This window comes from Microtus oregoni, unplaced genomic scaffold (assembly GCF_018167655.1).
Source record: "Microtus oregoni isolate MIOR12 unplaced genomic scaffold, Mior012 000000F_ref0000247, whole genome shotgun sequence".
NCBI lineage: Eukaryota > Metazoa > Chordata > Mammalia > Rodentia > Cricetidae > Microtus > Microtus oregoni.
The window spans coordinates 59,677,132-59,701,743 of record NW_024543059.1 but is presented as its reverse complement, the minus strand read 5'-3'; the positions used below and the strand labels follow the sequence as shown (position 1 = coordinate 59,701,743).

Here is a 24,612-nt window from a genome sequence, read left to right as displayed (position 1 = left end):
TCTAGTGGTTCAATGAAGAGATTCAAATGAAATGCTCAAGTAATCGAATAGCAGATAATAGTAATGTATGGAGGGCATTGAAATTACACACTCAATGTACATTGTTGTAAGGTTCATCTTTTCTATGTTATTAACAGTCTTTTCTGCCCGATGGATTGACTGAAAACAGTTCTCTGAAGATAGTATCTGAAAGAGTGGAGAGATGGCTAAGTGGTTAAAGGTGTGTATTGATCTTTCAAAGGACCAAAGTTCAATTTCGAGTACCTAGGTCAGTCAGCTCAAGTCCACCTGTGATTCCAACTCCATGGAATCATATCACCTCTTCTGTCCTCCATGAGCACAACCCTGTGTGCAAACCCATGTGCACACACATATGCATACAAATAATAAAATATGTAAGATTTGAGTATAAGTTCTAGCAATATGGTGTGGCCATCCAAGCCAGATCGAGACTGGAATGGATGTGATTGGCACTTCATTATTCAAAACTGTCCTAAAGACCGCGAGGGGTGCACCCACACACTGAGACAATGGGGATGTTCTATCGGGAACCCACGAAGGCCAGCTGGCTTGGGTCTGAAAAAGCATGGGATAAAACCGGACTTGCTGAACATAGTGGACAATAAGGACTACTGAGAACTCAAGAACAATGGCAATGGGTTTCTGATCCTACTGCACGTACTGGCTTTGGGGGAGCCTAGGCAGTTTGGATGGAGGTGGGTGGTCCTTGGACTTCCTACAGGGCAGGGAACCCTGATTGCTCTTTGAGCTGATGAGGGAGGGGGAGGGAAATGGGAGGCGGTGGTGGGGAGGAGGCAGAAATCTTTAATAAATAAATAAATTAAAAAAACTGTCCTAAAGAGTTCGCACTGTTTCCTAGTGGGGCTTGTATAGTGGATAGTTGTAGATATTGCGTTAAGATTTTAAAAATGGTAAATTCCAATCCCACGTAGCAGAATTGAAAATCAGCCTTGTTGATTGAATATTGTGTTTAATTTGTATTCCTGATGTGCATACTATGAATATATGGTTACATCTGGTTATGTAGTTGTCTAGTGTTGACTGTCAATCTTCAGCATACTTTGGGTTGATATGAATAGCCAATGTCATGGACTTTGAAGGAAGTTTTATTTGTAAGATGGTCCAAGCTAAATAACTTTCCCACATATATATGAGCATGGTGAAATAGAAGACATCTATTTTACTTGCTTGAGTCCCTAATAAATTAGGGAGAACTTGCCTTAGTTGTGGTTTCTCTTTTCATGATGAAACATTATGACCAGAAGCAAGTTGAGGAGGAAAAGTTCTATTTGGCTTACACTTGTTTGAAGGACTTCAGGCTAGGAACCCAAACAGGGCAGGATACTGGAAGCAGAAACTTATGCAGAGGCCATGGTACTCTTGCTGACTTGCACCACAGGGCCTGCTCAGCCTGCTTTCTAATAGAGCCCTGGACCAGGCTAGGGGTGGCCCCAGCCACAATTGACTGAGCCCTTCCCCATCAGTCACTAATTAAGGAAATACACTACCAGCTTGCCTAGAGTCCAGTTTTATGGAGACACTTTCTCAGTCAAGGTTACATCCACTCTTATGACCGCAGCTTGTGTCACCTTGTCATAAAACTAACTGGCACACTAATGAAATGTTTGATATAAAATAAGGGGCAGTAAGTTTTTGAACAGATTATTGATTCAATGCCTTATGTGACCTAATAACTTTACAGTATCAATTGACTGAATGTGATCAGGGAAGGAAATGGCCAAGGGAGAGAATCATTGAGAAAATAGATGCTCATGATTTGAGTGTATCTATGGAGGACTTATTATTGTGCCCCAGCTCACTGTGTGCTCCAGTTCTATTTTGCATTCCATCCTTGTTTATTTTGAAGGATAAAAATATCCCTTTCCCTTCTTGTGTCTATAAAAGGACTAGTTCTGTGGCAAAGATTGCACTGCTAGAGAGAGTGGTTATAATAAGATTTATTTGTTTTTATTTCATGTGTATGAGTGTTGGCTTGTGTGTATGCAAGAGCACCTGTGAGTGCAGGGCCCACAGAGGTCAGAAGAGGGCATAGGATCCCCTGGACCTAGAGTTACAGACTCTTGTGAGCTGCCTTGTGTGTGCTGGAAACCAAACCCTGGTTCTCTGGAAGATAAGCAAGTGCTCTTGACTGTTGAACCATCTCTCCAGCTTAAACTTAGAGAGTTTTGTTTTTCTTGGAGCATCATTTTATTTTATTTTTTTCAGAGGTCGAAATGTTTATTTATTTATTTGTTTTTATTACTTTATAAATAATACCAATCAAAATATCCACTTCCCACTTCCCTCCCGCATTCTCACTCACCCTCCCCCGTCCCTCTCCAGTCCTAAGGGCTGCCCTGTCTAAAGGCCAAGGCAGTCTCTTTAATCAACCAATGAAAGCAATATACAAACAGAAGAACCTCCTACACCAGCCCAGCTATTGGCCAGCTGACTCTTTATTGCACCAACAAGAGTATAATGCATATTCACAGAGTATGAAAGGATTATTCCACAGCGGTTCCCAACCACTGAGCCACCTCTCTACACATGGTGTGTCATTTTTAAAACCCACAGTAGTAGCTGTAGGAGTAACAGATTCATACATCAAGAGGTTTAGTTAGCTGGTGGTAACAGAAAATTAAAGCACCAGTGGCCCAAACAAGACAGATGTCTACTTTCCAACAAATGCAGCAATTCCAAGAGGAAACCCCAGTTGCTGAGAATTACACATCAGCTACAATCACATGTGCTCCCAAGAAATGGGAGCAAACAAGGGAGAGTCCACTGAAGGACTATTTCTCTTTCAGTTGGGAAGCCCCTTCCACTCACTTCCTTCCCCCTGTCCTATTGATTCCTCAATGCCTGTTCGTTTAGAGTCATATGGCCACATACACCTGCAAGGACATCAAGTAAATTTAGTTATTTAATCAGGCACTTTACTAATTTCTACCCCCCAAAAGCTCACTCCATGGTTGTTTAGGAAGGACAATTTAATGAGTTATCTCAGATGGGGGACAGAGTCTTCCCTATCCATTAACTTTTTGACTAATATGGATGGTAAAGAGGGCTTCTTTAGCTGTTCAGGGTCTTACAGTGCAGCCAAGACTGGCCTTGAATTCAATATCCTCCTGCTTCAGTCTTCTGTATGTCTGGATTGCAGTCATGCCTTGTCATGATTATTAGTTTAATGAATTTAATACATTTAATAATTCATAAACATGGATAGGAGCTTAAGCATTAAACTAACATATACCCTAGAATTGGTAATGTGTGTACATGGAATAAATACCAAACAAGAATTCAAATGGAGAACCAAGGAGGATTTTGTTGTGTCTTTGTGGTGTCTGGCTATGTTGTTACACACTTTATCAAGCCACGGAGTGTCAGAGGAACCCCCAGGTTTATGAGCAATATTGAAGAGTTAAGTTTTGGACGTTGAGAACTATGCTGGCATCACATGGCCCCACTGTGATGTCATCTGCTCACCGGGGAGGCAGATGCACAGGTTGGCATCTATTGCGAACTTTCTGGTAAAGAACAGAGAACAGACTATAGTGGAAACTCTCCACTTGCCTCTGGATTTCTGTTTCACCTTCCACTGCAGGTTCGGGGGCTGGGAGAGTTGGGTGCAAAGGGCCCTCAATCCCACCAAGAATCTCAGAACAAGAGGTCTTTATGTAGCAAAGTGTATGCTGGTACATTGAGGATGTCTTAGATTCTTAACTGTGAGTACGTATGTATGTGCGTGTGTGCATAGATGCAAGGACATCAGGTAAATTTAGTGTGTGTTTGTGTGTGTGCGTCATGAACACATGCAAATGGGTAGACAGAGGTCAGTGAGATATGTAAACTTTTACTAGTATCGTATGTTATTCCTAGAGAGCGAGTGGAACTTCTTTTTCTCCCCTTTAGGGTGGTTTGAGAACTATTTAAGACACAGTATTATATTCTTGGATAACATGTCCAAAGGGGCTTTTGACACTACTTAAGCATTTAAGATGTTATGAAATAATGCTTTTGTCTGCTACTTAAATAGCTCTGTTATTTGATTTGAGCTTTATTCAATTACGCACTTGCTGAATGAGGTTTATGGGTTTTTTATTGTGTCACATAGTGGAAATATAAATATTAATAAAAGAAGATGCCTTCCAGGTATGCTGTGTTAGCAGTGCCTACAGTTTCTTCATGTCACAGTAGGGATAAATTCTAAGGACAAGAAACTCCACAGATCTCTGTGAATATTGCATTTGGGTGACGTTATTTAGCCATAAACATTGAACAGATGCCGAGAAACCTATGGAAATCTGAAAAGCAAATAATAGTAAATCAGTGGAGCTACTATTGCCTCAGGTCAATGTTAGTTCTGTTACCAGAATGAATAAATGGTTCTTTGATTCGTTACTCACGCTTGGCTCTTACCGGCTTTCTAGAAGTGTCTGATGAAATAGTTCTTTCAGGTCAGTAACATCCTGCACAGCCAGCTCTAGGTTCGGGGAGGATAGCCAGCCTGGGGATGGGACACAAGAGTTCTTATGTTTAGGAAGCAAGCAGCTTCTCCAAACTTGTTGAATTTGAACACACAATGAAGAGGGCCAATACACTATTGTTAGGAGAACAGTTAGGGTGACATCATCTGTTGTTTGCCAGTTATACAGCTGTATATATTGTCACTTTTTGGCAGAAACAAAGAAATTGGATCAGTTAAACTATGGAAGGATCAGTTAGACTATGGAAGGAATCTTCTGTGTTTTTAAAAAAGATTCATTTTTATTTTATGTGTACGAGTGTCTTGCCTACATGAATGTCTCTGCATCGCATGTGTGCAGTGTCTGCAGGGGCCAAAAGATTGCATTGGAGCCTCCTGGATCTGGGATTGGACAGTTGGGAGTAGCTATGTAGGTTTTGGGAAGCAAACCTGGGTCCTCTGCAAGAGCAGTAAACAGCTTAGCCACTGAACCATCTCTGCAGCTTCTTGTCTTACCTTTAATTATGAATCTTATTTATTTTCTAGTCTTTATTCATTCACATTTTTTTGCAAATGTTGACTTAACTCCTGGGGTTGGATTTTCTTTCTGCAGGTCTTTTGATGCATGGTGTTAGCTTCCTCCCGATTCTCCAAGCCATCCATCTTGAAATCCACTTCTTTCCTGATCACCAAGCCTGACGGCTGTAGCAATATTCTCTCTATGTATATGTGGGGCTTCCTGTGGCCAAGCTCTCATTTCCCCTGCCACGAACCTTCAAAATATCTTCCTCACACTATTTCTCCTGTTTTCTTCACACAGGCAGTGTAATCTATGAGAAGTCCTTTAGGGGCTTTGCATTGCCATTAAAGTAAGATCTTGACTAAGCTACGAGGGTGATTTCCACTTTGGTACTTCTTAATGAAAAGATATGGAACTAGATGAATCACACAAAAGTTCAAAGTTTAGAAAACAGCCCAAGAATATATAGTATATTATTGACATAGTTTAAAACTATATAAATTATACACACTTAGATATTGCATAGAAACTGATACATAAGAAAGAAAAAAATGTATTAAGAGCAGCATGGGAAGAATAAACACCAAGTCTGATACCTCTTGAGAAGAAGGAAGATATAGAAGCCAAAACCCATGTGAGCTCCTGAGCTCCCCCACACTCACCTGAGTTCCTCCCCATATGTGAGCTCCTCCACACACATGAGCTCCTACACACCCCTGAGCTCCTCCACACCTCTGAGCTTCTCCACACACCTGAGCTCCTCCACAACCCTGAGATCTTCCACACACATGATCTTCTCCACACACCCAAGTCCTATACACACCTGAGCTCCTCCACACCCCTGAGCTCCTCCACATCCCAGAGCTTCTCCACATACCTGAGCTTCCCCCCACACCAGAGTCCTCCACACACCTGAGCTCTTCTACATACTTGAGCTCCTCCACACACCAATGATGTGATAACTAACCTTAATGTAAGTTAACACATATTTATCATGGTTCAGTCTTTTGAAGTAATCAGTAGAAACCAAAGCCCCCTAATATATTCACTTGAGCAAAAAGGGTCACATACTTTTGTGCTGGAGGAAACCTCTGTGACCTGCTAACCTCCTCAAGCCCTATTTCAGAGGATGTCCCTGAGCCAGAGCACCCATTAACTTAGTCACAGGTGAATCCTGAGCACTGCCAGGCTCTGGTTCTGGGAAGGCAATCATGAGCAAGACTGAAGAAAGCTCATTCTTTTGGGAACTCACCTTCTAGATGGGTGGCTTTGATGAGAAACAAATAATGAACCCCACGATAGACCAGAAGAAGGGGGAATGAATCTCTCAACACGATCAAAGGCTGAAGTAGCTGCTTCCTTAGATTTTATTTTTTTTATTTTTTATTTTTTTTGGATGGAGAAATTTGATGAGTTTAGTGTTTATTTATTTTTTTATTTTTTAAATTTATTTATTTATTAAGGATTTCTGCCTCGTCCCCACAACCGCTTCCCATTTCCCTCCTCCTCCCCCGATCAAGTCCCCCCCCCCCCCCTCATCTGCTCGAAGAGCAATCAGGGTTCCCTGACCTGTGGGAAGCCCAAGGACTGCCCACCTCTATCCAGGTCTCGTAAGGTGAGCATTCAAACTGCCTAGGCTCCCACAAAGCCAGTACGTGCAGTAGGATCAAAAACCCACTGCAATTGTTCTTGAATTCTCAGTATTCCTCATTGTCCGCTATGTTCAGCTAGTCCGGATTTATCCCATGCTTTTTCAGACCTAGGCCAGCTGGCCTTGGTGAGATCCCAATAGAACATCCCCATTGTCTTAGTGTGTGGGTGCACCCCTCGTGGTCCTGAGTTCCTTGCTCGTGCTCCGTCTCCTTCTGCTCCTGATTTGGACCTTGAGATTTCTGTCCGGTGCTCCCGTGTGGGTCTCTGTCTCTGTCTCCTTTCATCGCCTGATGAAGGTTAATATTCCTGAGGATGCCTATGTGTTTGTCTTTGGATTCACCTTATTTAGCTTCTCTAGGAACATGAATTATAGGCTCAATGTCCTTTATTTATGGCTAGAAACCAAATATGAGTGAGTACATCCCATGTTCCTCTTTTTGGGTCTGGCTTACCTCACTCAGGATAGTGTTTTCTATTTCCATCCATTTGTATGCAAAATTCAAGAAGTCCTTGTTTTTTTACTGCTGAGTAATACTCTAATATGTATATATTCCATACTTTCTTCATCATTCTTCCGTTGAAGGGCATCTAGGTTGTTTCCAGGTTCTGGCTATTACAAACAATGCTGCCATGAACATAGTTGAGCATATACTTTTGTTGTATGATAGGGCCTCTCTTGGGTATATTCCCAAGAGTGGTATTGCTGGATCCAGGGGTAGGATCCAGGGTTGATTAGCCTTTTACGGTCTAGTTTCTTGAGTTCTTTATATATTTTGGAGATCAAACCTTTATCAGTTGCAGGGTTGGTGAAGATCTTCTCCCAGTCAGTGGGTTGTCTTTTTGTCTTAGTGACAGTGTCCTTTGCTTTACAGAAGCTTCTCAGCCTCAGGAAGTCCCATTTATTCAATGATGCCCTTAGTGTCTGTGCTGCTGGGGTTATACATAGGAAGTGGTCTCCTGTGCCCATGTGCTGTAGAGTACTTCCCACTTTCTCTTCTATCAGGTTCAGTGTGTTCGGACTGATATTGAGGTCTTTAATCCATTTGGATTTGAGTTTTGTGCATGGTGATAGATATGGATCTATTTTCATTCTTCTACAGATTGACATCCAGTTTTGCCAGCACCATTTGTTGAAGATGCTCTCTTTTTTCCATTGTATACTTTTAGCTCCTTTATCGAAGATCAGGTGTTCATAGGTTTGTGGGTTAATGTCAGGGTCTTCTATTCGATTCCATTGGTCGACTTCTCTGTTTTTATGCCAATACCAAGCTGTTTTCAATACTGTAGCTCTGTAATAGAGTTTGAAGTCAGGGATGGTAATGCCTCCAGACAATCCTTTATTGTATAAGATTGTTTTGGCTATCCTGGGTTTTTTGTTTTTCATATAAAGTTGATTATTGTCTTCTCCAGATCTGTGAAGAATTTTGATGGGGATTGCATTGAATCTATAGATTGCTTTTGGTAGAATTGCCATTTTTACTATGTTGATCCTCCCAATCCAAGAGCAAGGGAGGTCTTTCCATTTTCTGGTGTCTTCTTCAATTTCTTTCTTCAAAGACTTATAGTTCTTGTCAAGTAGATCTTTCACTTCCTTGGTCAGGGTTACCCCAAGGTATTTTATGCTATTTGTGGCTATCGTGAAAGGTGATGCTTCTCTGATTTCCCTCTCTGCTTCCTTATCCTTGGTGTATAGGAAGGCAACTGATTTTTTGGAGTTGATCTTGTATCCTGCCACGTTACTAAAGCTGTTTATCAGCTGTAGGAGTTCTTTGGTAGAATTTTTGGGGTCACTTATGTACACTATCATATCATCTGCAAATAACGAAAGCTTAACTTCTTCCTTTCCAATACGAATCCCCTTGATCTCCTTATGTTGTTTTATTGCTATTGCTAGAATTTCAAGCACTATATTGAAGAGGTATGGAGAGAGTGGACATCCTTGTCGTGTTCCTGATTTTAGTGGGATGGCTTTGAGTTTTTCTCCGTTTAATTTAATGTTAGCTGTTGGCTTGCTGTAAATAGCTTTTATTATATTTAGGTAGGACCCTTGTATCCCTATTCTCTCCAAGACCTTTATCATAAAGGGGTGTTGAATTTTGTCGAATGCTTTTTCAGCATCTAGTGAAATGATCATATGGTTATTTTCTTTCAGTTTATTTATATGGTGGATTACATTGATAGATTTGCGTATGTTGAACCAGCCCTGCATCTCTGGGATGAAGCCTACTTGATCATAATGGATAATTTTTCTTATGTGTTCTTGGATTCAGTTTGCCAGTATTTTATTGAAAATTTTTGCGTCGATGTTCATGAGTGAGATCGGTCTGTAATTCTCTTTCTTGGTTGGGTCTTTTTGTGGTTTTGGTATCAGGGTAACTGTAGCTTCATAAAAGGAATTTGGCAATGACTCTTCTGATTCTATATTGTGAAATACATTAAGGAGTATAGGTATTAGTTCTTCTTGGAAGTTCTGGTAGAATTCTGCATTGAAACCATCTGGTCCTGGGCTTTTTTTCGAAGGGAGATTTTTGATAACCATTTCTAATTCTTCGCGAGAAACCAGTCTATTTAGATCATTCACCTGGTCTTGGTTTAGCTTTGGTATATGATACTTATTTAAAAAAATGTCCATTTCTTTTGTATTTTCCAGTTTTGTGGCATACAGGCTTTTGTAGTAAGATCTAATGATTCTCTGAATTTCCTCTGTGTCTGTGGTTATGTCCCCCTTTTCATTTCTGATCTTATTTATTTGCGTGTTCTCTATCTGTCGTTTCATTAGTTTGGATAGGGGTTTGTCGATCTTGTTGATTTTCTCCAGGAACCAGCTTTTTGTTTCATTGATTCTTTGGACTGTTTTCTGGGTTTCTATTTTGTTGATTTCAGTCCTCAGTTTTATTATTTCCAGTCTTCTACTTCTCCTGGGCGCGTCTGCTTCTTTTTTTTCTAGAGCTTTCAGGTGTGTTTTTAAGTCCCCAATGTATGCATTACTGTTTTCTTTAAGTGGGCACTTAGTGCTATGAACTTTCCTCTTAGCACTGCTTTCATTGTGTCCCATAGGTTTGAGTATGTTGTCCCTTTATTTTCATTAAATTCAAGGAAGACTTTAATTTCTTTCTTGATTTCTTCCTTGACCCAGGTGTGGTTCAGTAGTTGACTGTTCAGTTTCCATGAGTTTGTCGGTTTTTTGGGGGCAGCGTGGTTGTTGCCTTCTAACTTTAATCCGTGATGATCTGATAAGACACAGGTGGACACTGATATTTTTTTGTATCTGTGGAGGTTTCCTTTGTTTCCGAGTATGTGGTCTATTTTTGAGAAGGTTCCATGAGCTGCAGAGAAGAAGGTATATTCTTTCCTATTTGGGTGGAATGTTCTATAGATGTCTGTTAAGTCCATTTGCTTCATTACCTCCAATAATTCTCTTAATTCTCTATTAGGTTTCTGTCTGATTGACCTGTCCCTTGGAGAGAGAGGTGTGTTGAAGTCTCCTACTACTAGTGTGTGTGGTTTGATGTCTGCCTTGAGTTCTAGTAATATTTCTTTTACATAAGTAGGTGCTTATATATTGGGGGCGTATATATTCAGGATTGAGACGTCCTCCTGATGAATTGTTCCTGTTATGAGTATAAAGTGACCGTCTTGGTCTCTTCTGATTGATTTTAGTTTGAAGTCAGTTTTGTTAGAAATTAGTATGGCCACACATGCTTTTTTCTTAGGACCATTTGCTTGAAAGACCTTTTCCCAACCCTTTACTCTGAGTAGGTGCCTGTCTTTGTGGTTGAGATGTGTTTCTTGCAAACAGCAGAATGTTGGATCCTGTTTTCGTATCCAGTCTTTTAGCCTGTGCCTTTTTATAGGTGAATTGAGCCCATTAATATTAAGTGATATTAATGACCAGTGGTTGTTTACTCCGGTTATTCTTATTGCTTTTGGTAGTAGAGATTGTGTGTCTCCCTTCTTTGAGATGTGCTCGTGAAGGGTCATTAGATGCCTGGGTTATTGTAGGCAGTGTTGGATTCCTTGGGTTGCGATTTTCCTTCTATTACTTTCTGTAGGGCTGGATTTGTGGCTACGTATTGTTTAAATTTGTTCTTATCCTGGAATGTCTTGTTTTCTCCATTGATAATGAACGATAGCTTGGCTGGGTATAGTAGTTTGGGTTTGCATCCATGGTCTCTTAGCTTCTGCAGAACCTCTATCCAGGACCTTCTGGCTTTCATAGTTTCCATCGAGAAGTCAGGTGTAAGTCTGATCGGTTTACCTTTATAAGTTACTTGCCTTTTTTCTTTTGCAGCTCTTAATATTCTTTCTTTAACCTGTATATTTTGTGTTTTGATTATTATATGGCGAGGAGATGTTTTTCTTTGATCCAGTCTGTTTGGTGTTCTGTATGCTTCTTGAATATTTAAATGAATATCTTTCTTTAAGTTGGGAAAGTTTTCTTCCATAATTTTGTTGAAAATATTTTCTGGGCCTTTGAGCTGTGACTCTTCTCCTTCTTCTATTCCTATTATTCTTAGGTTTGGTTTTTTTATTGTGTCCCATAGTTCCTGAATGTTTTGTGTTGAGAATTTGTTGGCTTTGCTGTTTTCTTTGATCTGTTCGTTTATTTTCTCTATGGTGTCCTCAGCATCTGAGAGTCTTTCTTCTAGCTCTTGTATTCTATTGATTATGCTTATTTCTGTAGACTCTGCTCGTTGGCCTAGATTTTCCATATCCAGCTGGTCCTCAGTTTGTATTTTCTTCTTTGCCTTCATTTCAGTTTTCAATTCTTGAACTGTTTCCATTACCTGTTTGATGGTTTTTTCTTGGTTTCCCAGGGTATCATGTACGTATTTACTCATTTCTTCAAACTTTTTGTTATACTTCTCATCCATTTCTATAAGGGCATTTTTTACATGTTGTTTAAGGGACTCTATTATCTTCATAAAGTCGATTTTTTCCACTTCTTCTGTGTTAGGTTGTTCAAATACTTCTGTTGTAAGATCATTGGGTTCTGATGTTTTCATGTTGTTTTTCAGATTATTGGGTGAGTTCTTGCCTTGGCGCCTGCCCATCTCCTCCTATTGATCCTATCCAATGGGTCCTTTAAAAACCGGATCAGGTTTCCCTGCTGGCCAAGGGCTCCGCTTACAAAATGCCCTCACTCTCTTTTGTGGTTCCTGCTGCAGGCCAAGAACCCTCTCACCCCTCCGAAGGATCTTCAGGACAGGACCAGGCTCCCCTTGTGCCAGTGACCTGGCCAACCAAAGGCCTACCTCTTTGATTCAATTGTAGTAGGGCGATCTGCTCTCCTTATTGCACGCCTGTCCCCGCCACTTGGGTCTGCCGCTGTGCCGGTCCCCGAAAGCTTCTTCCTGTATGCGTTGTTGCTCCGCCGCGTCTGGCCGCAGCTGCTCCACCGCGTCTGGCTGCCGCTGCTCCGCCGCGTCTCTTCCTTAGATTTTAAAGCGATAGGTAGAGCAGGAAAGAGTTCTCAGGCACTGATGTTCAGAGTGTTTTGATTTCTGGTGAGAAACCATTGGCTTAAAGTATTTTCTAGGTCAATAATCATGCCTCCAGCTTTTGGAGAGTAGATAACAATAGCTTAACTGCGTGCTGTTCAAAGTTTGCTTTCTCAAATTCCTTGCCTAAAATAAACTTAATTCAGATGAGGGGAGATACAATCAAGACCTCCAAGTTTCTCAGGCACTTCCACCAAATCGGCAGTGGGATGGAGTAGAGCCTATGTATGACTAGGAGCATTTCAAACACTTCAGATCCCAGTGTGGCTCATGGAACATTTGTACTCTGCACTTTGAAGTTGTTTGTTTTATAATTTAAGTTCAGAAATCAACAGGTCTGTTTTAGGAGCCTGACTTTGTCACCGACTGCTAATGGGATCAGCGAGGTATTACTGTAAAGGGACCTTTGTTTACTCCAGTAACAAGGTGCTGGGCACAACATCCCAAACTCAATCTCAGTATCAGAGAGCTTCTAAACAGAACAGAACTGACCTTCAAGTCACTCCTTTCTTCCTTCTGAGTGGTGACCTAGTCCATTTCCAGCTGGGAGATCAGTTTGGAGATGTTATTGTGAGTTCCCTGTTTGTTTTGAGGTATTGTGAATTTCCAGAATACAGCCTGTCTTCCTGAGTACCAAATTAGCCTTGCCAGCTCCTTATGTGTCTGTGTAGCGTCAGTGTGATGTCTAAAAATAGGAGAGCGAGAAGGATGAGATCCCCACTTAGGCAGAACTGTGTCAAAACTCTTGGTTTTCAGTTTTAAACCATGGTTTCTATATCTAGAAATTGTGGGAAAATGAACTGAAGCTCAAAGCTTGCTGGCGGTGTTACTCACTTTAAATACTTAACGCACTGCCTACCCATTGTGGATCTCTAATAAATAATACTTCTCTAGTTTTTATAGTGAATTATACTTTTTCTTTTCTTTAAAGTGATACCAGAGAATAAATAAAGCTGTAAATGCCCTTTGATGACGTCGTCCTGCTAATGATGCTATTAGGGATGGTGGCTGAATGAGCTCTGAAAACCCTGATAATTTGGCGAAAGTTCCCGTGTCACCTGTGTTTTGTAGAATATTTGATGTCTTTTCCCATTATGGTTGGAGACATAGGAGCTCAAGGAAGTCCAAGAGTTGAGAGTGTGAGCTGGTCAGCATAGTTAGGACCTGGATGCCTGGATCCTGCAACACGCAGATGCCCATAGAGCAGACTGTGGGGCCTGTCAGGATGCGGCCGAATCACGAAACCTCATTCCTTAAGAGAACGTTGTGTCCCTCTCTCTGTTTAAATAAGATCCTCCTGGTAATGGTCCTTCCTATTTTGAGCCTCTCAAACTTCTTCCAAGGCATGGTTCACTCTGCTTTAGGAAGCCATTCCTCCTTACCCTGTAAAACTGGATAACTGCCTGTATTCATTCTGTGAGCAGCCCCCTCCCCTTGTGGCTATTTCACTGCTTCATGTTAGAAGCATCGTCCCAGTAATAGGTGAAGCATTGCATTGAAGATTGTATGGGTTCCTGGCTCTGGGACTTTGGCTTTGGCACACTTCATTTCGGTCTTCACTTTACCTCTTACTTTCTTTGTAAGGAGAGAAAATCATTTGCCCTTTCTGAGCTCAGTTAACTTTTCTATAATACAGGGCTCAAAAAGCTCCCTCTTAGGCTTGCTTAAAGGCTAAGCTGTTTATGATAAATCTCAAGATTCTCAGTGGTCAATGGACAGCAATGAATTTTATTTTTTAATTTCTTTGTGTAACTTGTATATTTAAGTGTCTATAATTTAAAACAACAAAGCTCTCTATTTAGATTGTGTCTTCCAGACTAGAAAGCCGTAGCTTGGCATTTTGTGTATGGGTTAATAACTGACTAACACATACTGTTTTGGTGGAACAAATTAACTTTCGTTATTATGTGTCGTCTCACAAGAATGACATTGGCATGAGAAATATCATGAAGCTGTGTCTGAACTAACTTTGTTTTTAAACCTCTCCAGGTAGCTTCCTAGCCCAAAACTTTGTGTCGTGAAATCTGAGACTTTGACCCAGATAATATGATAGGAACTTCCTGTGATTTGGGGCCATATCCTACTTAGATGAACGTGGGACTTCCAGATTTACTGAGAGCTTGTTACTGTGCGCCTGTTTCTTGCTCTTGCTCATTTGGCATAGGTGACCATGCCGTCTCTGCCTCATGAAGGGGGTAAGTGGATTAACCTGCCCATACTACAGGCTATGAGTATGTTCAGAATACATGATATTAAAACTTTGAAAGTGTCACCATCCATAGTTTTTCTTTGCTGGGGGCAACATGAATGTTTGTGGTCACATTGTTTTTATTTTAGTGACAGCGTGTCTATTTCTCTTTGTAGCTATTCCAGGATCCTCGCCCCTGGATCTGAGTACAGAGCTGCCTTATCAATGTACCATGAAAAGGAAAGTCAGAAAAAAGAAAAAGAAGGGCGTCATTACAGCGAATGTTGCTGGGACAAAGTTTGAAATTGGTGAGTGTCTCCAGAACCCAGCACTTCCCATGATGGACGGGCAAACCGCCTTGGCATAGGAAATGATGTAGAGTTGGGAGAGGTGATTATCTTTTATGTAATGGATTTCTAAATTACTTCTGTAAAACTGCTGACAGCTTGGAAGAATTCTCTCCTATGCAGTGGGGGATGATCTGCTTTGAAAAGGCACTAATGGATTTCTAAAGCTGCAGTTCAAACAAAGAAAAACGCATTCCGTTAACTTAGCAGAAAGAAATGTGTAGGTCTCTACCCAACACTGGATTTTCCGGTAATGTTCGATGTTGTCAGCTATCTGAGCTTTGAAAGTCATCATAAGAAAGATTTATTCCTGTCTGATCTTATGAAGGTTTGTGAATATAGAGTGGATCTTTTTAACTATCCTTATGTAATCTGGAAGCATCTGGCCTCACTGGTGTTAGTACATGAAGATCCATGACTTAAGTAGCCAGCTGAGCGGCCGCCATCACTGCCTCTTCACCTGGTCTTATCCTCCAGGTCTCGCCAGTTATGTCCGGGCTCAGAGGATGTGTCTCCGTTTCTCAGGAGTAGATTTGGTCTCATGCAGGCATTCTGCCCCTGTCGCTGTTTTCTGCTGTTAGCTTATTAGAGGAATCCCGCAGGACCTGTTGCCACTGCTCTCACTCTCTGTATGTGTCCAGATGGCACAGTGGCAGCAGAGCCCTGAGAGAGGCCATCTCATGGCGGCACAGTGTGTGACAGTGGAAGATGGCACTTTCCTCTTGTGTGTGCACTTGATGACACAAGGTGTCAGTATAACTCCAAACTACATTCTGCTGCCCTCACATAGATGGTTCCAGAACCTCTCTAGGTGTCCTTGTTTTCCCAGGCATCGTTGCATATGAAGCCAGTTTTTTCTCCAGCAAATAGCCAAGAGCCTGTAGGAGTTGAGGCCAACCGTTCCTGGTTATCAGTTTTGCATCTGGGCTAAGTCAGCTAGACAATCTTTACTATTTCCCATGTCACTTCTCAGAAAAAGGAAGCATGAAAAGCGAGCACCGAAGCATCGCCATGCAAACACACTCTTCTTTCAGGACTCAGAACTCACTGGAAGTCAGCTATCACCCCCACTGTACAGCTCATCTTCATTGTAAACTCAAGATCTGTTGAAAGACAAATGCCCGTATATTAACTGTAACATGCCAGTTAAGGAGGAGTAATATTTAGTCAAAAGTAAACCCCGAGAATAAATTTTTCAGTAGGATCTCAGGGTGTGGAGTGGCAGAGAGCCAGTCTCTAAATCCTTCCTGGAAATCTGGCCTCACTGTTTCGTCCTCCGAGTAAACAGAGCTGACTCACTTTTGTGGTAATAGTAACTTGAACTGGAAAAGGTAAAAGGCGCACAAGAGATCCGATGGTCAAGGATATTTTTACCTTTCCAGTTTTATACCTAGTTCCAGGTCATGGAAAACCCACGAGAGCAAATGACCCTGTGTAGAGTTGCCTCAGCTCTCTGTGTGTTTTCCTGGTGTCGACGTCATTTTCGAAACCCTCGGGTAAATCTGAACGGACTATCACTAAGGATGTTTTGGGCCATCTAATTCTGTTCCCAGCTGCTGTGGAGAATAATTTGGTCCTAGATAAAACAGCTGTCACTCATAAGGAGTTTATGCTGTAAGTAGTGGGTAGTCTGTGAATGGAATATTATGGATGTATGTACAGACGCCTCCACAACGATGTCTTTAAGGTTTAAACTCTCGTTCATTTTAACCATTCCCTTTCAGTTCGTTTAGTAATAGATGAAATGGGATTTATAAAGACTCCAGATGAAGATGAAACGAGTAACCTTATATGGTGTGATGCTGCTGTTCAGCAGGAGAAGATCACAGAATTGCAGAACTATCAGGTAGGGCTTAGTCTTCAGTTGTTCCTGTTTCAGTTCTGAGTTCCCTGGACAGCCTGTCTTGTTGCCAGGCTGCATCATGACCCTACATAGCCTGTAGCCAGCTTATTTCTTTAAAGGAATATTGAGAGGAAAGAATTCCGTCTAAGATGATGCTTTGTGTCATACCTTAGGATGAGTGACAGGGAATGATAGTGTCTGGATAGACAAAGACTGTATGGTATCGCCTACATGCCTTCTGGCTTTTGTCTCTAGAGGGCAATACAGAGGTGTTTGGAAGTAATGAAAAGCAAATAGAAAAGCCTACAAGGAATCTGAGACAATTGACATTTGCTATTTACTTCCCTTCCTCCATCCTCCCCTCTCTCCCTCTTCTTCCTCCTTCCCCTCCTCCCCTTTCCCTCCTTTTCTCTAATCCAGTCTTTCTTCCCCTCCTTCCTGTCCCCTCCCCGTCCTTTGTACCCCAATCCCTTCTTTTTCCTTTCTCCCTTCCTCTTCTTATTTCCACATCCTATTCCCCTATCTCTCCTCCTCCTCCCCTCCTCTTATTCCCTCCTCCTCATTACTTTAGAATCAGAGAATGTGTGGTAGAACTGACAAGCAAATATTTTAAGTCCTATGTTATAAATGTCTGTATTTATGCATTGGATCCAAAAAGCAGTCTGGATGTTAAATTGCCATTTATCCAACACAGAACAATAAAACTTTATTAACTTTTCCAGATTTCTTCAAAATTTTACAGAATTATTCTCTGATCATCATTTTTATTTCACAGTAATTATTAGCTATTCAATTTAAAATCCTTTATATAATAATGTTTAATTTATTAGAACAAAATCCTCAAAGGATGTTTTTCACTGTTATAGTATAAAAGAACAGATTCATTGATTAAATAAATGTTAATATTTACCTTTTTATTTTTCAGAGGATCAACCATTTTCCAGGAATGGGGGAGATCTGTAGGAAGGATTTCTTAGCAAGAAATATGACCAAGTAATCTTCATTTTCTTGTACAGAGAAGGCCTGAACAAAGTTTATCCTGTGGTTGTGGTGGTATTATCTTGTATAAGGTTGTGTTCAGATGAGTTAGTCAGATGGGAGAGAGACACTCAGAGGCAGAGCAGTCCTAATGGGTCCCTGGTTCTATTTTTAACTTTGCACAGGATGTCACTGTGACTGAGGTTTAGAGAAACGGCACAAACTCAAACAAACTGCTTTCAGTGGAGCTGGGCCCTAACTAGTTTTTAGAATCTCAAGAACCCTTTTCATTACAACTTGATAACACAGAAAAGTAAATTCTTGTTCAATTTTTAGTCAAACCTCAGGAGAAGTCATTTGTTGCATCATATGCTTTGTGTGTTTATTAGCTACTAAATATCTAACATTTTCCAAACATGTATGTACATATGTGCATACACGCTCATAGACACACATACCCACACTCACTTAGGGTGATGCTGCATTCATCTCCAAAGTCGAGAATCAGAATAAATCTTTCATATGGAAATACTGGTAACAGGTAGTCATTTGTTTTGTTGGACAAAACAGTGGAATTTTTATGCAGTTTATATTTCTGTTGGCTAAACTTTCTTGGATTTTTTTCGGCTTGAGAATGTTTAGTGGCAAACAGTATTTTTGAATAAAGGAGTATTCATAAAATTTAATATGGCATGTCTCTTATTAAAGATTATCATTGATGTTATTCCTGTGAATATTTATAATTATACATCTATTTATAAAACAATTTTTATATCTAGGTATGCTGCAAAAACTGATAATTTTTAAGTACATGAGATAAGTAAGATATGTATTTGCATATGTTAAAAAAAGGTACCACATAGTACCTTTTAAAGTTCTAATTAAAGCCTTATCTCAGCCTAATTTCAGGTCATTGTCAAATATAATAAACACATGTAAAGGTGTTTCAATAAAACTATAACATTAGCATTAATTTTATTTAAAAAATCAAACTATCAAACCAGTCAATATTATTCTTTTTTTTTTCAATTGAGATTGCCTAGTTGTGGAATTAACATACTTTAAGCAAATGCAGTTGGAAATAATATCATTTTGTTGCCCATGGTGGTAATGGCATATCTGTGTACATCCATGTGAAAGGGAGTTAGCGAAGGGGGAGGGGAGGAGGAGGGAGGGGCAGATGAATGTGCCGTGTACATGTTTGTGTGTGCAGGTGCATGCTCCTGGAGACCACAGGAGTAAGTCGTGTGCCCTGCTCTCCCAATCTCTGCCTTGTTTTCTAGAGACTAGGTCTCTCACTGACCTGGAGCTAGGCTAGTGGATAGCTCTGGGGATGCTCCTGCCTCCACTTCCCTATAGAACTAAGGTTCTAAGTGCCTATGTGGCTGCACCTCACTATTTACTTAGACTCCGGGGCTTTGAAGTCATGTCTGTATGCTTGCTCCGTGAGTAGTCCTACACTCTTACCTGCTGACCTATTGCCCCAGCTCAACATCACTTAAAAGTGAAATCTTGGGAAAGTCCTTGAGATGGGTTGATGCTGTTAGTGTCCGGTTGCTTTGCCAGTGGTTTGTGTTCTGCTCTTCTCCTCTCAGAGTTTAGTCTCTGCCTTTGTGCATTCTTTCCACTGTGGTTCCATTTTAATGCTGGCTAAACTTATTTGCAGACTATTCTCATTTATAATAAAAGACCACATTTAGAAAAAGAAAAAAAAATGTCTCTTTTGAAAGTATTATCTTCAGGGCTGGAGAGATGCCTCAGTTCTTAGGATTGATTACCAGCTGCTCTTCCAGAGGAGCTCGGGTTTGAGTCCCAACATCCACATGGCAGCTCCTAACTGTAACTGCAGTTCCCGGGGATCTGATGCTCCTTTCTGGCCTGTGCAGCACGGGCACACACATGGTACCCAGGCAAAACGCAGGTGCAGGCCTAGGCGCTCTCTCTCTCTCTCTCTCTCTCTCTCTCTCTCTCTCTCTCTCACACACACACACACACACACGCACACAGTAAACAAAAAGTTAAAAAGAAAACATTACTTTTAATAATATATTTTTGAAATCATTTTTCGTTTTCATTTTAATCGAGAATTGATAAGTATAAAATACTTAACATTTTTGGATCAATCAAAAAGGAAACACTTTTTTTTTTTTCCAGGCCTGGTGTCACAAACTTGTAATCCTAGCAATTCAGGAAGGCGAGACAGGAGAATTGTGAGTTCAAGGCCTGCCTGGGCAATGAATGAGCCCCCATTTTAAAGTAAAACCTGCAGCTCCGTAGTGGGGCACTTCCTTAACGCATGGGAGGCATTGTGTTCTGTCTTCAGTACCTCTACTTCCCCTCAGAACGAACATCTTCATCACATTAGGGGTCACTATAGGCAAATTCTAGCAGATACAGCGCTATCGGGAGACGTCCTTGGCTGTACCATCACCTGAATTGATGGTTCATTCACATAAAACTTCTATGGAACAGACTTTCAGATGGTTTTATCAGAAAAGTGGCTAAATTCTAAAGCATTGGCATAGAAGTCAGGAGCTGCTGTCTGTGGATGCCTTGGGGGACTGGAGCACCAAGAACCAGTGTCAGTATAAATGTGTGTTTCCTGATCCTCCCTGAGGGTTAGTGACTGACCTTTCTCCTCCAGTCTGTTATCACTTTGTCTTGTATGCAAAGACTATCTGTAAATTCACTGGAGGCAGAGGTCATGCTAATTCCCCTTGCTTCAGCAGTGCCTAGCATAGTATACAATCAAAAATATTCATTGTGTTAAAATATAAATCAATGTGTAACAAACAGGGCAGAGATTCTTATCTCTTTATTTTGTTGATAGTCTCAAGTTTGGGCTATTGTTTAGTATACAGACATTTTCTGAGTAGAACAATAAACAAAAGAATAAATGAAAGAACAAAGAAATTTAAGAGTCTTCATAGTATAATTGCTACAAAAATAAGATTTACTAATGTTGAATAGAATTTTTATTTTCTCTTGCATCTGATTTACAGAATGATCAAGTCTCGGCCTCAGGATTATACTTTTGTTCCTCGAACGTGGATTTTCCCTTCTGAATATACTCAATTCCAGAACTATGTGAAAGAACTGAAGAAAAAAAGGAAGCAGAAAACTTTTATAGTAAAACCAGCTAATGGTGCAATGGGTCATGGGTAGGTTAGTTTTTTTCCTCTGGAAAGTATAATCATTGAAAAATGAGAGAGAAGATGTGCTCACAGTTACTCATGGTTGAATACCTTATTAGAAAAGCAATAAGTTTCTAACTGTCATGTTTTTATGACTGACTCTCCTGACAGATTCAGTAATCCAATTAAAATTACACCAGAGTTGTAAGCCACCAGAGAAAGAATAACTTACAGGGAAAATTTATTTTATTTCTTCGTAAACACAATACATGCTTATAATAATTCCAGAAATCTTGGGTAATAAGATAAATTGCCACAGAAAAGCTAAATTAGCTTGAAGAACAAAATAGAGTTGTCTTGTTATAATGAGAATGCTTGAAGCAAAATGTATGTATTCTCTGCTTTATAAATGTTTTCCTCTCGTAGCCTTGGTAACTAGATTGAGGTTGCACAGGATGCATTTTAAACTGGTACACCAAAGACCTAGACAATTTTTCCAGGAATAGAATGCACAGCATAACATTTTTTTATCCCCTTTGCTTATGTTTAGTTTTCTGTAGTACACTTTTTTTTTTAAAATAGGAAGTTGGCTGAGGTCGATTTTTTGCAAAATGTGAGTCATTTGCACCTTTTTTTTTTAAAAAAAAATTCAAATGCTATACTGCAAAAGATCCTTGGACATTTTAGCTTCCCAGTTAAACTGTTTTTTAAAAGCCATTTAACTTTTGAGCATGATGCACTGAACCAATCATATAATATGTTCAGAATGCTTGGTAATGTACAAATTAAGAAGTGTGTTACTGGGGAATTTGTGTCCATTGATTATTGGCATGTTGGCTCCCTCTTATCCATTAATGGAAAGGAAAATGGAGGAGGGATGCTGATTGGTATGGGTTCTTCAATGTTTGTGATGAAAGTAATAAATGTTTATTAATACTAGTACAGTGTATTTCACAGCAATGCAGAAATGGTGGGAAAACATTGCAGAAAGGGTATTCTCTATAGCGTGGAATTCTGTGCTGTAATAGTGGATGGGTACAGGGACTTCTGTTGCCTGTCACCTAGATCCACTTCCTTGCTACTCTGCTGGTGTCCTGTCACTGAAGGTGAATGACAGAAGACTGGAGCCACCCTAGCTCAGCCATTTCTCCCGTCATTTTGATCACCATTTGCTTATCATATAGTATCACAATTTTTATATTGAGATGTTTGCTTATCATCCAGTGCCACATCTTGTCTCTTGTCTGTCATGGCGATTTTTTGTTTAGGTGGATGTAAGGGTAACCAGTTCAGAATACTGCTTGCTTTCACGTTCAACCTTTTGTATCTTTAATTCAAAAAGAGGTCTTTTTTAGATGACATTGTAGTTAGATTATATTTTTAAACCTGTTTCTCAAGCCCAGCTTTTAAAGTCAATCGATTGACTTTTAATTTGCTTACCCACAGACTGTTTTTCCTCTGTCATTTTGCTGTTTGCTATATCTATACCATGCTTGCTATATTTCACGCACTTTACATTTTTCTTCATTACTTTTCTCTCTTCTATGTGAATAGTAATTTTCTTGCATACGCTTGAAATTATTTAGTCATTTCTTTATCAAAGCAAACTAATTCCTCTAGAGAGCTCAAGGCAGATCGAAGTAAACAGTGACAGCCATCAGGTCCAGTTGGCCTACCCTAGAACTCACCTCGGGGCTGGGGACTGGGTTGCTGTTTAAACCACACTGAACTGGGTGATATAACTGAATCAGTTAAAATGCCAAAAACTCCATTAAACAGAATTTGGCTGCTGTTTTCTTCCCTTTCTCCCCCACTTTTTTCTTCCTCCCTCTTTGGTAAAATATCTCCTGGGTGTTTCAAGCTTTTGTTTAACTTTCGTGCCTCCACAGAACTGATTCTGACAGCAACCTACTCATTGCTCTTGTGGAGGGACAGGGTTTTGGAATTTCTGTAACACTGTTCTCTTCCTAAATACATTGATGACATTGATTTTCCTGGCATCTCAACCTCCATATCAAATTATTTTTATTTGTTTTCTTTAAACTTAGGATTTCATTGATAAGAAATGGGGATAAAATTCCATCTCAGGATCATTTGATAGTTCAAGAATACATTGAAAAGCCTTTCCTAATGGAAGGCTACAAGTTTGATTTACGGATTTATATTTTGGTTACATCCTGTGATCCATTAAAGATATTTCTCTACCATGATGGGCTTGTGCGAATGGGGACAGAGAAGTACATCCCACCAAATGAGTCCAACTTGGTAAGTGACGACAGAGAACTTAGTTATCGCTCATTTGTTCAATGTCTGCCTTTAAATCATCTGTGATGTGTAAGAACTGTGTGAATTGAAGTTCCTTCTCTAAGGAGCTTACGAAAGAATCGTCTGCACAAGTAAGACTGCTTCTCACTTACAGACAGCTTTGTGAAAACCAGGCAATCTGATTAGTTAATTAGGATAAGATACTTTCTCTGGGTTGGTTTCTGAGCTTCTGTCTCAATGCCATGACCTCTCTAGAAACTGCTGTACTAGAAATAAAATCAATGTGGTGTGGGAACTATAGAAAAGTGCAGGGATCATGAGGTTCAGTTTCTCAAGGGAGAGCTGATATCGGATGAAGCTTTGTTTACAAGGTACAGTATGAACATGTAAATGTGGAAGAACGTATGTGGATAAAATCAAACCTTGTCAGTGGTTAGGGTTATTTTTCTAGTGGTAAAGGGAGGTAGGTTCTAAATTTGCATTGATCACAAATGAAGTCAAGGAAAAAATGAACAGTTTCTATATGTATTGAGAGGTCTATTAAATGAACCATTTTGTAAGTATTTTTCACTAAAAATTCAGTAAAATTTCAATAAATTTTCAATAAAAATTTCTTAAGTATTTCTTAACCATTTTGTTAGTATTTTTTGCTATAGAGATTTGCATTGGTATGGATTTTGGTTTATTGATACTAATTTAAGGTCAATTTTATTATATGTGTATTTCTGCTCTTGATTAAGGTATTGTGTTTGTGCAACTCATTTTAAAATGTAGTGTATAATTAAATTAAAATGTAGTGTACATTTTAAAATGTAGTGTATACAGGTTAATAGAGAGTCATCTAGAGTAGTCAAACTTGTAGTCATGTTAGTTAGATTTTCTAGATATAAAGAGATATATTTCAGTTAGATGTTCTTCAAATCTTTCAGAGACCTTCAGAATATGCCATTTAAAATGTTTTAATAACTTAGGACTTTTCATGACTTTCCTGTCTCCAGCAGCAGCTCCATGGTTTTCCCCACCTAGCTCTGTTCTGTGTATGCTTCTAATAATGTCAGAATCACCTGGGTCTATGATAGCCAGTGTGCATACTCATGTGGGGTTCCCCTCTGTGTGCTGTGATTACCACTAATGAATAAAGAAACTGCTTTGGACCTATAGTAGGACAGAACTTAGCTAGGAGGGGAAAACTAAACTGAGTGCTTGGAGAACGGAGGCAGAGTCAGAGAGAAGCCATGGAACTGCTGCCAGAAACAGACTTGCTGAAACTTTGCTGGTAGGCCATGACAGAAGTAGGTGGGGAAAACTAAACTGAGTGCTGGGGAAAAGGGCAGAGTCTGGAGAAGCCATGGAGACTCCGCCAGAGACAAACACGCTGGAACTTTGCTGGTAGGCCATGACCTCGTGGTGATACACAGATTGCTAGAAATGGGTTCAATTAAGATATAAGAGTTAGCCAATAAGAAGCTAGAGCTAATGGGCCAAGAAATAATTTAAATAATACAATTTCTGTGTGATTATTTTGGGTCTATGCTGATGGGTGGCCAGGAAACAAGCGGCCCTTCCTTGCAACAATTTTTCACTAAAAGTTCAATAAAATTCCAATAAAAATTTCTTTTGTATAGCAGCTAATATTCATGAAAGTTGTAACTATAATTTACTATGACGATAATAAACTGTAATTTATTGTTTACCCA

The 24,612-nt window shown here is 40.0% G+C and overlaps 1 protein-coding gene across 4 annotated transcripts in view; it reads left to right on the top strand.

Annotated features, from left to right (window-relative positions):
- Ttll7 (tubulin tyrosine ligase like 7) overlaps positions 1–24,612 on the top strand; it is a 120,836-nt gene that overhangs the window by 27,150 nt on the left and 69,074 nt on the right. For 2 of the 4 annotated variants that reach the window (XM_041648013.1, XM_041647937.1), the window contains exons 2-7: positions 14,150–14,355; positions 14,525–14,656; positions 16,420–16,541; positions 17,464–17,531; positions 20,519–20,677; positions 22,699–22,915. In XM_041648013.1, the coding sequence (XP_041503947.1) occupies positions 14,331–14,355; positions 14,525–14,656; positions 16,420–16,541; positions 17,464–17,531; positions 20,519–20,677; positions 22,699–22,915 (723 nt within the window). In that variant the 5' untranslated portion in view covers positions 14,150–14,330. Of the gene's footprint in view, positions 1–202; positions 221–14,149; positions 14,356–14,524; positions 14,657–16,419; positions 16,542–17,463; positions 17,532–20,518; positions 20,678–22,698; positions 22,916–24,612 lie in introns of those variants that run through there. The other 2 variants (XM_041647996.1, XM_041648006.1) reach the window with 2 other exon arrangements.